This window comes from Cetorhinus maximus, chromosome 23 (genome assembly GCF_964194155.1).
Source record: "Cetorhinus maximus chromosome 23, sCetMax3.hap1.1, whole genome shotgun sequence".
Lineage (NCBI taxonomy): Eukaryota > Metazoa > Chordata > Chondrichthyes > Lamniformes > Cetorhinidae > Cetorhinus > Cetorhinus maximus.
Genome location: NC_135901.1, coordinates 59,139,453 through 59,154,566, shown reverse-complemented (window position 1 = coordinate 59,154,566; position 15,114 = coordinate 59,139,453). Strand labels below are relative to the sequence as shown.

Sequence of the window (15,114 nt, the reverse complement as noted above, 5' to 3'; positions counted from 1 at the left end):
CTCATGGTCGATTCTGGTTACTGCTTCTCTTCCTGATGACTAATTAACTCCAATTAAACACTGAGAAGACTGAAGACACTGTTTTCAGTCCCTGCTCCAATCTCCATTCCCTAGATACCAACTCCATCCTTCTCCCTGGGAACAGTCTGAGATTAAACAGAGTCTGTTGATAACCTCGGTGTTACATTTGATCTCAAGATCAGGTTCTGACCTCATATCGGTGCCGTCACTAAGATCGCCTCTGTAACATCACCCGCCCTCACCCTGTCTCAGTGCATCTGCTGCTGAAACCCTCATCACTGCCGTTGTTACGTCCAGACTTGAACGACTATCCCAACACACTCCTGGCTGGTCTCCCACATTCTACTCTCCGTAAACGTGAAGCCATCCAAAAGTCTGCTGTCCACGTCTTCACTCATAGCAAGTCCTGTTCCTCTGTCACCCATTTGCTTCCTGACCTGTCTTGGATCCCGGTCAAGCAACAGCTTGATTTTAAAATTCTCATCCTTGTTTTCAAGTCCCTCCATGGCCTCGCCCCTCCCTTTCTCTGTAATATCCTCCAGCCCTACAACCCTCTGAGATATCTGCACTGCTCGAATTCTAATAGCTTGTACATTCTCCATTTTAATCGCTCCAGCATTAATGACCTTGCCTTAAGTTCCCTCGTTCCCAAATTCTGAAATTCTCTCCCTACACCTCTCCCTCTGTCTACCACATTTTCCCCCTTTAAGACACTTGAGTATTGCTAAAAAAAGAGACATTCTGTTGAAACCTTTTCTCTTGTACTCATCAGGACAGACGCAAGAACATCAAATTTCAAAGATTATAAGTCGGGCTCAAAATGTGGCTTACTTTTGCTTGCTAGAAGCTGCATATATTCATACACAGGGAACTGTCCACTGCAGACAGAAGGTGCATGTCCAGGATGGGGCCATTTGTTGAATTAAACAAAAGCATGGAGGATGATAGCTCTTTGGTGCATTCTCCGTGGCAATGCCTTGACCAATCAGAGCTGACTGGCCAACCAGTCAACACCCTTTCCTTGTGCAGCATAAATTGTTGTTCGCTGAGAAATTTTTTTTTTTTGCATCTGTCCGGATGGGTGTAACATGAAATATCAGCAATATGTCACCCTTTTTCAGCAATACTTAAATTCTGTACTGCTGAGTGACTGTGGGTTTATAATTCAATTGCTGCTGATCTAAAACTCCCGGTGAACACACATTTTATGAACGTCTCCCTCGGGCTGTTGCTCATTGTCCCCGTGAGGATGGCAGCCGCGCATGCGCCCTGTAGCACATTGGCCCATCCCCACGTTGCCCCTATAAAGATGGCGGCCGATAACTCGGGCCTTTCTCCGGCAGAGCCGAGCAAACCCGGGATCGGTGGCTCCTTATTGACGGTTTGGGGCCAACACCGTGAGTTTATGAAGCTTCTAAATTCACCCGTCAGCCCTATCTCTGTTCACGGGTTTATTTTCGGTTCTACATCCGCACTCGGTCTTTGTTAAACCCGCATTTTAAATCCGCTCGCTCGAGTTCACTTGCCGTCTGTCTCCACGGACTGCGCATGTTCCGACTCCAAATGACTGGCGGCAGCTCCGGTCCAATAGGAAGAAGGGGCGGGGTTGGATGACCGATGGGAGCAGCTGGTCCTCCAGCCAATCGGAGTGAGAGGGGCGGATCCTGCTGGGAGTGCAGCATGCGCAGTGTGGGCGCGGGACCGGGACGAAGGCGGTGGATTTTTTTTCCCAATAATTGATATAGATTTTTCTTTTCCCACCTATTTCCATTATTTTTAAATGTATTTCCATCCATTGTTTTATCTCTACCTTTTAGCCTATTTCAATCCCTTCCCCCCACCCCCACTAGGTCTATCTGTACCTTGCTCGTCCTGCTTTCTACCCTTAATTAGCACATTCCTTAGATAATATCACCACCTTCAACACCTCTTTGTTCTTTTGTCTGTGACATCTTTTGGTTACCTCCACCAATCACTGGCCCTCTATCCAGCTCTACTTGTCCCACCCCCCTTAAACCAGCTTATATTTCACTTCTCCTATTTTTACTTAGTTCTGATGAAGAGTCATATGGACTCGAGACGTTAACTGTGTTCCTCTCAGCAGATGCTGTCAGACCTGCTGAGTTTTTCCAGATGTTTTTGTTGCGGTGGAATTTAAGGTCCAGCGGGTGAGAAAGGGCCGAGTGCAGGAGAGGAATGGAGCCGGAGGGTGGACTGGGAGGGTTCACAAACACCCGGTGTAGGACTCCAAACCCAGATTAGAAAGCCCCGGAGCCCAGTTTATACCAATTGTTTGGAAACTCCTTTTACAGGGAGTGAGAAGGGGAGGATTTACACACAGCAAACTCAAACCAAGAGAAATGTTTGTCTCTTTGGACTGACCTGCTGAAACACAGTGAATTAACACTGGGGAGAGGCTGTTCAGTCGCTCACAGTGTGGTAAGAGGTTCAGGACATCATCCCACCTGCTGGGACACCATTCACACTGACAAGAGACCTTTTAATTTAAGTGTGAGAAATGCTTTAACAGGTGTGAGGAACCATGCGGGGAAATTTGCTAGTGGTGTCGGTGGGCTCTTAAACTAATTTGGCATGGGGGTGGAATACTGAGTGGAGGTATAGTAGGGGGTGATGTACGTACAAGTATATAAGAAAAAACAAGTCAGTCTGGAAGGCAGAGTGTACATAGTCAAGTTAAGGCACAAGGCAACATGGCAAGGCTGGATGACATTTATTTTAATGTAAGGAGTGTTGTGAGTAAGGCAGATGAGTTGCAGATGCTGATTAACACATGGGGATAAGATATCATTGCTATCACGTCAACATGGCTGAGGGAGGGGCAGGACTGGCAGCTCAATATTCTGAGGTATAGAATCTTCAGGTGAGACAGGAAGGGGGCAGAGGTTGTAAAAGAGATGGTGGTGTCACAATATTGATCAAGGAGTCAATTACTGCAGTAAGGAGGGATGGTATCATAGAAGGTTCCTTAAATCAGGCCGTATAGGTAGAACTTAAAAACAGAAAGGGGGCAATCACATTGTTGTGAGCATACTATAGACCCCCAAACAGTCAGGGAGAGATAGAAGGGCAGATATGTAGGCAAATCTCAGAAGTGTTAAAATAATAGGGTAATAATAATCGGGGATTTCAACTTCCCCAATATTAACTGGGATAGACAAAGTGTGAAAGACTTTGAGGTGGCAGAATTCTTCAAATGTATCCAGGCGAGATTTTGAAGCCAGCACATAGAAAGTCCTACAAGAGAGGTGCTGGACCTATTAGAGAACAAAGCTGGGCAAGTTGTAGAAGTATCAGTAGGGGAGCAGTTCAGTGATAATGACCATAACTCAGTAAGATTTAAGTAGTTATGGAAAAGGACGAAGATGGATAGAAAATAAGGGTTTTGAATTGGGGAAGGCGAATTTCAATATGATAAGACAGGACCTGGCCAATGTGGACTGGGAGCAGCTACTTGTAGGAAAATCAACACCAGAGCAGTGGGAGTCATTCAAAAAGGAAATAGTGAGAGTACAGGGCCAACATTTTCCCACAAAGGACCAACAAGTCCAGAGAAACTGGGATGTTGAGGAATTGACAGGATTAGATAAGGGGGGAAAAAAAGGGAAGCTTATGGTACATACCGAGGGCTTAAAACAGCAGGAGCCCTTGATGGGTACAGAACGTGTAGAGTTAAAGAAGAAATTAGGAAAGCGAAGAGGGGGCATGAAAAACACAGCTAGGTGAAATAAGTTAAAATCCAAAGGCATTTTATAAGTATATTCAGGGCAAGAGGATAACCAGGGAGAGATTAGGGGCCATCAGGGACCAAAATGGCAATCTGTGTGAGGAGCTGGAAGATGTAGATGAGGTTTTAAATGAGTACTTTGAATCTGTATTAACTATACAGAAGGACGATGTAGGTATAGAAATCAGGGAGGGGGACTGTGATATACTTGAACAAATGAGTATTGAGAGGGAGGAGGTATTAGCGGTTTTATTGGGCCTTAAAAGTCTATTAATCCCCAGGCCCAGATGAGATGTATCCCAGGTGCTGTGGGGGGAAAGGGAGGAGCTTTCAGGGGCCCTGACATTAATTTTCAAATCCTCTCTGGCCACAGGAGAAGTACCAGAGGACTGGAGGACAGCTAATGTGGTATCATTATTAAAGAAGAATGGTGGGGATAAACCAGGGAGCTAATAGGCCAGTGAGTCCAACATCACTGGTAGGGAAACTTTTGGAAACGTTCTGAGGGACAGAATTAATCCCCATGAGGAGAGGCAAGAATTAATCAAGGATAATCAGCATGGCTTTGTCGGTGAGAGATCATGTCTAACAAATTTGATTTAATTTTTCGAGGAGGTGACGAGGTGTGTAGATGAGGTTAGTTCAATTGATGTAGTCCACATGGAATTCTCTAAGGCTTTTGACAAGGTCTGGCATGGGAGACAGGTCCAGAAGGTAAGAGCCCATGTGATCCAGGGCAATTTGGCAAATTGGATCCAGAATTAGCTCAGTGTCAGGAGGCAGAGGGTGATGGTCAAAGGTTGTTTTTGTGACTGGAAGCCTGTGTCCAGTGGCGTACTGCAGGGTTTGGTGCTGGGTCCCTTGTTGTTCTTCGTGGACATTAATGATGTAGACATGAATGTAGGAGGTATGATCAGCAAGTTCACAGGTAACACAAAAAAATCACTAGTGTGGTAAATAGCGAGGAGGAAACCCTTAGACATATAGACAGGCTGGTCAGATGGGCAGAACAGTGGAAAATGGAATTTAATCCCAAAAAGTGTGAGGTGATGCATTTTTTGGAGGACTAACTGAACAAGGGAGTACATGATGAATGGTAGGACCCGAGGAAGTACAGAACCTTGGTGTGCATGTCCATAGATCCTTGAACATAAGAACATAAGAACTAGGAGCAGGAGTGGGCAATTCAGCCCCTCGAGCCTGCCCCGCCATTCATTATGATCATGGCTGATCTCATTTTGGCCTCAACTCCAATTTCCCTCCCTCTCCCCATAACCTTTCAACCCATTACTAATTAAGTCCGTGTGGTGAAGGTGCTCGCACAATGCTGGTAGGTAAGGAGCTACAGGTTATTCACCCAGTGATGAGGAAGGGACATTGATATATGTCCAAATCAACAACAACAATTTGTGTTTATATCGCACATTTATTGTTATATAGTTTAGCAAGACATTTCACAGAAATGTTAGAAACCAAGGAGATACTCGGGCAGGTGGCCAATAATTCGGTCAAAGAACTCGGTCTGAAGGAATATCTTAAAGGAAGCAAATGAGGTAGAGAGGCAGAGAGGTTTAGGGAGGGAATTCTAGAGTCTTGGAAACTGACAGAATGGCAACCAGTGATGGAATTATAAAAATCAGTTATTCTCGAATTCAAGAAGAGCAGATATCTCGGGGGGATTGTGAGGCTGGAGGAGGTTACAGAGATAGGAATGATCACAACCATGGAGGAAAACAAGGATGAGAATGTGAAAATTTAGGTGCTGCTTAAATGAGTGCCTTCAAATCATTTGTATAGTTTGTGAATGGCTGTGGGCCAAGCACTGATCCTTGCAGTATCCCACAAAAACAGCCTGTCATCCTGAGAATGAGACATTTATTCCGACTCTCTGTTTTCTGTCTTTTCACCAATTCTAAAACTATAACAGGATGTTACCCCAATCCCATGCACTTGAATTCTGTTTATCGACATCCTGTGCTTAGTTTAGTAACCTTCTCTCTGTCTCTCCCACTCCTCTCTCTTTCTCTCTCTGTCACATTGAATTCTCCAGCCCAGCGAGTTGTGGATGCTCCATCATTGAATATATTTCCGGCTGAGATGGACAGATTTTTGGTCTCTCAGGGAGTCGAGGGATATGGGGAGTGGGTGGGAAAGTGGAGTTGAAGCCCAAGATCAGCCACGATCGTATTGAATGGTGGAGCAGGCTCGACAGGGTGTTAGGACTTCTCTTGTTCCTATTTCGTATGTTCTTGTAGAGGCCAGAGTCTTGTGTAGGCCCAGACCGGGTGGCAGGTTCCCTCCCCTGAAGGACATTAGTGAACCAGTTGGGTTTTTATGACGATCCAGCAGTTTTCATGGTCATTTTTTCCCAGTGCCGGCCCCACAAATTCCCAGATTCATTCAGCTCAATTTCACAACCTGCCTTTGTGTTTTTGTGGGTTCTCTCTCACTCCCCTTTTCCTATTTTAAATCAATTCCACAGGGGATGAGAGGGGGAGGATTTGCATTCGGGAAACTGAAACCAAACATCACATCAGGATCTGATGGAATCGCTTAATTTATCTTAAACTGAGTATCTTCAGATTTTGAACATGGAAGGAAAAAGCACCGTTCACAGTGGGGAGAAACCGTACACGTGTTCTGTGTGTGGACGAGGCTTCATCCAATCATCTGACCTGACGGAGCATAAATGCGGTCACAATGGAGAGAAACCATGGAAATGTGGGGACTGTGGGAAGAGATTCAAATCCCCATTGGAACTGGGATCTCATTGGTGCACTCACACTGGGGAGAGACCATTCACTTGCTCTGAGCATGGGAAGGGATTCACTCAATTAGCCAACCTCATGGGACACCAGCAAGTTAACACAAATGAGAGACCTTTTAAATGCCCACAGTGTGAGACGTGCTTCAAAAGTTCTGTGGAACTAAAGTCCCATCAATGTTTTCACAATGATGAGAGACCGTTCAGGTGCTCTCACTGTGGAACTGTGTTCAGGCAATCATCTCATCTCATCGCACACCAGCGAGTCCACACTGGAGAGAGACCGTTCACCTGCTCCGAATGTGGGAAGGGATTCAGTCAGTCATCCGGCCTGCTGAGACACCAGAGAGTTCACACTGGAGAGAGGCCATTCACCTGCTCCGAATGTGGGAAGGGATTCAGTCAGTCATTCAACCTGCTGCTGCACCAGACAGTTCACACCGGAGAGAGGCCATTTACCTGCTCCGAATGTGGGAAGGGATTCAGTCAGTCATCTGACCGGCTAAGACACCAGAGAGTTCACACTGGAGAGAGGCCATTCACCTGCTCTGAATGTGGGAAGGGATTCAGTCAGTCATTCAACCTGCTGCTGCACCAGACAGTTCACACTGGAGAGAGGCCATTTACCTGCTCCGAATGTGGGAAGGGATTCAGTCAGTCATCTGACCGGCTAAGACACCAGAGAGTTCACACTGGAGAGAGGCCATTTACCTGCTCCGAATGTGGGAAGGGATTCAGTCAGTCATCCGGCCTGCTGAGACACCAGAGAGTTCACACTGGAGAGAGGCCATTTACCTGCTCCGCATGTGGGAAGGGATTCAGTCAGTCATCCCACCGGCTAAGACACCAGCAAGTTCACAAGTAACTGTCGTGATGGGATTTTGCTCTTAATAAAATTCAGGACTGAAGTATGTTCATTATAGTGTGTTTCTGTAGACATTAATAAACTCCAGCCCGCTTTGATAAAAGTCAAATAAATCAGCATTGTGTTAAACACAATGCGTTGAACCTTTTTACTATTTTTAACAAGATATTTGCTTTTTGATGTTAAACTCCAGCTCAGTTACAGATTCTGTATAAAATTGGAATAAATCAGCTTTGCGATGAACAGTTGAGTCGTTTTGATATTTCTAGCACAAGTTAGTTCCTTTTGAAGGGCTCTCCCTCTCCCCTGTCTCCTCCATCCTCACCTCCAGCAACAAGTGTGAGGAGCTCATGGAGCTTCTTTGTCACTAAGATTGAGACAATCTGATCAGCTGCCTCTGCTGTTTCCCTCCCCTCCATTAGCCCACTGGGACAAACTATCTCTAAAGATCCCCCTTGTCCGAGCCTGAACTCGTGATTAAATGACAAAGGGGATGATGGTGCAAGGCAGCATTGGGTGATAATGAGACAAGGAAATAAACTAATGGGACAAGTGGAGAAACAACACAGGCCCAGAGGAGGGATAAATGGTAAAAGAAGAACCATTACCAGCACCTACTGTCAGAAAAAATGGGAGCAGTGGTTATGATCTTAAATTGTCAAAATGAATGTTGAGTCCAGAAGGATGTAAAGTGTCCAATGAAAGATGGGCTGCTGTTCCTCGAGCTTCCATTGAGCTTCATTGGAACAGTGCAGGAGGCCGAGGTCAGAGTGGGAGTGGGTGGAGAATAAACTGGTAAATGACCAGAACCTCAGGAACACACTTGGAGACTGAAAGGTGATGTTCCACAAAGCAGTTACCCAATTGGGATTTAATGTCCTCAATGTAGAGAAAACCGCACTGTGGTCAGTGAATAGACAATACTGAATAGCAAGAAGTACAAGTAAATCACTGTGCCCCTTGGAAAGTGTTTGGGGCCCTGGAATGTGGGAAGCGAGGAGGTGGACAGGTGCTGCTGCATCTGCTGTGCTTGAATGGAAATGATACACAGTGATGTTCATAAGAACACAAGAAATAGGAGCAGGGTTGGACCAAAAGGCCCCTTGAGCCTGTTCCACCATTAAATGTTCTTCCAGCTCAACTCCATTTTCCCATCCTATCACCATATCCCTTAGTGCCCAAATATTTATGGATTTCCATCTTGAACATATCAAGATGGAGAACAACAGACTCAGTGCAACTATTAATCTGGGAAATGCACAAACAAGGTGCATGTGAGTTACAAATTCACCTCTTCACTGCTTGGTAATCATGTTAAACGAGCTTTACACTGGCCCCATGCTGAAATCTTGTCATTCTCTGACAGGTATTCTTAATGGCATAATTAGTAAATTTAGAATGAAAAATACCCTCTGCTTCACTGTAAGGCTGAGAGACAACTTTGTAATTGATTCATAATGTCACAGACCGGCTGATTTGATCTGCTCATTTCATCTAATCTTATTTTCGGCTAGTGGGAGAATGGCTGAAACAGGGGATGGTGAATAACAGCTCGAAACCACAGTCCCCTCTCGCACTGCCATAATGATCCTTACAACATACAGGAATTTGGGACAATGTGACTTAGATGCTCAGATTAGTTCTGTCTCCATGTTATAGGAAGGAGCGAAGCACTGGGGATGGTGCAAAAAAGATTTACTGGAATGATGCCAGAATTGGAAAATATGTCAAATTCACAAAGATTTAACAGATTGAAAAGTTTTTCTCTGGAAAAGAAAGTGAGGGATGACTTGACTAAGGCCTTTAAGATAATGAAAGGGGTTGACAGGGTAAACAAGTGGAAGAGTTTTCCACTTGTAGATGGTTGAGAATAAATATAGGTTAGTCTTCAATAAATCTAATGCACAATTCATATGCAACTTCTTCAATCAGAGATAAAAGCTGAAAATCATGGAAATACTCAGCACATCCAGGAGAATCTGTGAATTGAGAAATAGAGTTAAGTTTTCAAGTCTGCTCACTGATGCAGTGCAGTTCTGATGGAAAGTCTCAGCCCTGAAATTTAAATACATCTTTCACTCTCCACAGACACTGCCAGATCTGCTGAAAATTCCAATATTTTGTTTTTTTAATTTCAGATTTACAGCACCACCTTTCTCTAACTGTGGTTGAGAATGTAGAGCTTATTCTCAGAAGGGTTTGAGATGCCAGTGTGAGCTGAAACTCATGTTGCAAAATCACACCATGAAATCAAACCAGCTAAATGTGGAAATGGATTCACCTCATTATTCCATTTACTGACACAGCAGCACAGTCACACCTGTGGGAGACGATTCAGATACTTCATGTGTGCAAAGAGATTACTCACTGCCCACCTGCTAACACTCCAGTTTTAGAAGGTCAAAGGATTGGATCCACAATTGCTACATTCTAAGTGACAAGACAGAGTTTGAGTCGTCAGAGTATGGGAAGAAAAATCACTTGTCCGCGCAGCTGCTGAGACTCCAGTGAGTCTAGATCTAATTGTCAGGGTTTGTTCTGTGTTAATTACAACCAGGACAGAACTATGGTGGACTATGGTTGCCATATCAATTGAGTTAATGATTTTGTAAATTGTCCCTAAGGCGCCAATCATCATCGGATCATAAAACATAATTATCTTATCAGAAAAGGGCTTTCAATGGCGGTACGTTTACCCAGCATTCAGTGGGGGATAGAATGTGCTCTATCCTCACGACAGGAGCTCCTGGCGTATGCGCAGTAGCTGGCAGTGACTGGTACATGCGCATTGCGATGTCTGACTGGAGCATGCGCAGTACCATCTCTACCTGGAGCTGGTTGAAGACGCTGAGAAATGGTGAACACCGGCGAGTGAAAGGAGCCGGTGAATGGGGGACGGATGGAGGCGGCGGAGTGGGCGGGGAGGCTTCATGAAGACTCTGTGAAAGTCTTAAATCTTGAATAAGAAGCTACCGGTCCTGCGGTTACACCGAATGGAGAGGAGACAATTCCGACCCGCGTCTCCTCTCGGAGATAGGCCCGAGTTAACAACCGCCATCTTCACAGGGGCAATGTGCAGCAGGGCGCATGCGCGGCCATCCTGGTCCAGGTAGCAGGAGGAGAGGATGTTGTGACTTTCACTCCTGGACTGACAGGGATGGATTTTGGAAACTCCTTTTCCAGGGGGTTAGAAGGGGAGGATTTACACACAGCAAACTCAAACCAAGAGAAATGTTTGTCTCTTCTCAATTTTGGACTGATGGTTAGTGTTTTTGTAAACTTCTGATACTGGATCTTAGAAGTGGAGGGTTGACAAATGGGAAACTCAAATCAAACATCAATTCAGATCTGGCAGAGTCACTCGATTCGTGAGGACCTGAATATCATCGGCCTTTAAATCTGGAAGGTAAACAGTTGGCCTGTCTGTCTGTGGGCAAAGGTTACTTGTGGGAGAAAGAATAATTAACTGGGGAAAGCCAACTTCAGTAGGGTGAGAATGGATCTGACCCAGTAAAGTGGAGTCAAAGGTTGGCAGGAGAAACTGTAATTGAGGAATGGGCTGCCTTAAAGAGGAAATAAATCAGACATAGTAATGACATATTCTTACAAATGAGGAAGGTGTGGCTAACATATCCACAGCTCACTAAATAAGAGAAGAGATTAAGATGAAGATGAATAAGTCTGCTAACAGAGATATCAGGTGGCTAATATAACCGAGAGACAGGATAAAGAAAGAATATTCAGAGAGAAATTGGAAAAAGAAAGTAAGAGAAGCAAAGAGAGAGTATGAGGAGAGACTGGCAGATAACATGGAAGGAAATCAAAATGCTTTCTCTGGCTTATACCTAGTAACAGGTTGGGAAAAGGAAAAAGGGACTGATTAGGGATTTAAAAAAAGGTGATTTACCCATTGGGACAGGGGGCATGGATGAGGTATAGATGAATATTTGGCATCTGTCTTTACCAAAGAAGATGATGCTGCACAGGTCATGGTTAAAGAGGAGGTAGTTCAAATACTTGTGGTGTTTAATATTGATAAGGAGAAGGTATATAGGCTGTCTGATAAAGTTGACAAGGCACCAGGATTGGATGAGATGTATCCAAGGATACTGAGGGAATTCAGAGTGGAAATTGTGGAGGCACTGACCATATTATTCCAATCTTCTTCAGACCCATGAGTGGTGACAGAGGACAGGAGAATTGCAAATCATACACCTTTGTTCAAAAAGGGTGTAATGATCAGCCCAGCAACTACCAGACCAGTCAGTTTAGCCTTGGGAGTGATATTTCTGGACAAAATTAATAGTCACTTAAGCAAATGTGGGCTAATTCAGGAAAGCCAGCACAAGTTTATTAAGGGAAAATCATGTTAAACTAACTTGCTTAAGGTTTTTCAAGAGTTAACAGTGTGGTTGATGAGGGTAATGCTGTTAATGTGGTGTACATGGTCTTCCAAATGGCATTTGGTAAAGTGCCACATAACAGACTTGTGAGCAAAGTTATAGCTCATAGAACAAAATGGGCAGCAGCAACATGGGTACAAAATTAACTGAGTGACGGGAAACAGAGAGTAATGATTTTTCAGAATGGAGGAAGGTTGAAAGTGGATTTCCCCAGGAGTCAGTGTTAGGACTCCTGTTCCTATGACCTAGACCTTGGTGTTCAGGCACAATCTTGAAATTTATGGGCATAGACTGTGTAGAAGGTCCTTTCTCTGGTGGACCTTAGTGAAGCAGTTGACTTTTTGTGACAATCCAGTATCTTTCATAGTCACTTTTCCCTCGTGCCAGCCTCACAAGTTCCCAGATTCATTCAGCTCAGTTTCATAATCTGTTTTTGTGGGTTCTCTCTCACTCCCTTTTTTCTGTTTTAAATTAATTTCACAGGATATTAGAAGGAGAGGATTTGCAGTCAGGAAACTGAAACCAAACATCACATCAGGATCTGATGGATTTTCACAGTTTATTGTAACCTGAATATCATTGGATTTTGAACATGGAAGGAAAAAGCACCGTTGACAGTGGGGAGAAACCATACACGTGTTCTGTGTGTGGATGAGGCTTCAGCCAATCATCTGACCTGGCAGGACATAAATGCAGTCCCAACAGGGAGAAACCGTGGAAATGTGAGGACTGTGGGAAGGGATTCAATTACATGGAAAGACATCGGTGCAGTCAAACAGCAGAGAGACCATTCATCTGCTCCGAGTGTGGGGTGGGAGTCACTCATTCATCCTACCTACTGAAACACCAGTGAGTTCACACTGACGAGAGACCTTTTAAATGCCCAGACTGTGGGAAGTACTTCAAAAGTTCCTGGGAACTGATGTCCCATCAACGTGTTCACACTGACGAGAGACTGTTCAGCTGCTCTCACTCTGGGACTGGGTTCAGGTGATCATCTCATATGACTGTGCACCAATGAATTCACACTGGGGAGAAGCCATTTATCTGTTCCAAGTGTGGGAAGGGATTCACTCAGTCATCCAACCTGCTGAGACACCAGCATGGTCACACTGGAGAGAGGCATTTCACCTGTTCAGAATGTGGTAAGGGATTCACTGATTCATCCCATCTGGTGACGCACCAGCGAGTTCACAGTGAGGAGAGACCTTTTCAATGTCCAGACTGCGGGAAGTGCTATAAAAGTTCCGGGGACCTGATGTCCCATCAACGTGTTCACACTGACGAGAGACCGTTCAGGTGCTCTCACTGTGGGACTGGGTTCAGGCGTTCAGCTAATCTTATTTCACACCAGCGAGTTCACACTGGGGAGAGACCTTTCACCTGCTCCGAGTATGGGATGGGATTTACTCAGTCATCCAACCTCCTGGGACACCAGCGAGTTCATGAGTAACTACAGTGATTGAGTTTTGCAACTGAACCATGTTTCACTGGGGTCTGTTTCTGCTGATGTTAGTAAACTGCAGCCCAGTTATAGGTGTTAACGTTCTGGATAAAAATAAAATCATTAAGCTTTTTATTAAATAGATGATGTTGAATCTTTTTACTATCCCTAAGACATTAGTTCCTTTCGAAGGGCTCTCCCTCTCCCCTGTCTCCTCCATATTCACCTCCAGCAACAAGTGTGAGGAGCTCATGGAGCTTCTTTGTCACTAAGATTGAGACAATCCGATCAGCTGCCTCTGCTGCTTTCTTCCCTTCCACGAGCCCATTGGGACAAACTTTCTCTAAAGATCCCTCATGTCCGATTTCTGAACCCACATCTTTCTCCAGTTTCTCTCCCATCTCCCCTTCCTGCCTTCTCAGAGCTCACTTTGTCCATGAGACCCACCTCCTGCTCCATCGACCCTATTCCCGCCAAACTGCTGATCACCCATTTTCCCCATGTTCACTGATATTAATGGTTCTCTCTCTCCTGGTACTGCCCATCTCTCCTTCAAATCTGCCATCATCACCTGTCCTCAATAAACCCAACACTTGACCCCACGATCCTATTAAACTCCCGCTCCAGCCTCCTTTCGCTCTCCAAAGTCCTGATCACCTCCCAAATCCATGTCCACATTTCCCAGAACTCCATGTTTAAATCCCTCCAATAAGATCTCTGTCTCTGTCACAGTATCGAAACAGCTCTTCCCAAAGTCACCAATGACACCCGATGTGAATGTGACAAAGGAAAACTCCCTCATTGTCCTTCTCGGCCTGTCTGCAGCCTCTAACAACGTGGACCAAACCGTCCTCCTCCAATGCCTCTGCACTGGTGGCCAGCTGGGTGGGACATGATGAAACAATGTACAAACAATTCAAGGGCTGACTGACTTCAAGAAATAACCGGGCAGACAGGGAATGTCACAGTTACAACAAGGAGAGTCCGTGGTTTCAGTGAATGAACCGACAGAAGGGTGTTGTGGAGAATCTAAAACACTCGACATGAGTCAGCTGTGTGATGGAAAAGCAACATTAACAACAAATATGGGGATACAGGAGAGCCCCAAAGACATCTCATCGATAGAAGTTTCTCCCGTACGTTTGGAGTATTTTGTAGACATTACAGCATTGATGATGATTACAGAATGAACCGTGTGCCTTTGTTTATAATTTCGATCCTGTACGTTCATGCCTATGTAGAAATGGTCTGCACCCATACCTGGTTCCTCTGTTATTCCCCTCCCACCCCACACCACAAGTGCACTCCCTCTGACCTTTTCGACTTTCTAGCTCCTTCTCACTGTCTCCCTTTCCATCAAAAATCAGCAAATTGTTAAAAAAAATTTGTTAGCAATATTAAAAAAGACTCAATACACCATGTGTTTAACACAAATCTGATTCATCTGATTTTTATACAGAATATAAACCCCTATAACTGGGCTGGAGTTTATTAACATCAGCAGAAACAGACCCCAATCAACATGGTTCAGACCTGGATGAGATTGACAGCAAAATCCAATCACTTGTTAATTGTGAACTTGCTGGTGTTTCAGCAGGTTAGCGACTGAGTGAATCCCTTCCCACACTCTGAGCAGCTGAACAGCCTCTCTCCAGTGTGAACTCGCTGGTGTACAGTGAGTTGAGATGACCATCTGAACCCAGTCCCACAGTGAGAGCACCTGAACGCTCTCTCGTCAGTGTGAACACATTGATGGGACATCAGTTCACTGGAATTTTAAAGCACTTCTCACAGTCTGGGCATTTAAAAGGCCACTCAGCAGTGTGAGTTTGTTGATGTGTCTGTAGGTGGGATGACTGAGTAAATCTCTTG

The 15,114-nt window shown here is 44.8% G+C and overlaps 1 protein-coding gene across 1 annotated transcript; it reads left to right on the top strand.

The window, feature by feature from the left end:
* The first annotated feature begins 6,357 nt into the window (after positions 1-6,357).
* On the top strand, positions 6,358-7,395 carry LOC144697654 (uncharacterized). Its single transcript, XM_078569678.1, has one exon. It carries the CDS (start codon positions 6,358-6,360, stop codon positions 7,393-7,395), a length of 1,038 nt encoding a protein of 345 aa, XP_078425804.1.
* The last annotated feature ends 7,719 nt before the right edge of the window (positions 7,396-15,114 follow it).

Coding starts and splice junctions, on each gene's coding strand:
- LOC144697654 (XM_078569678.1), top strand. CDS start 6,358: ATGGAAGGAAAAAGCACCGTTCACAGTGGGGAGAAACCGTACACGTGT.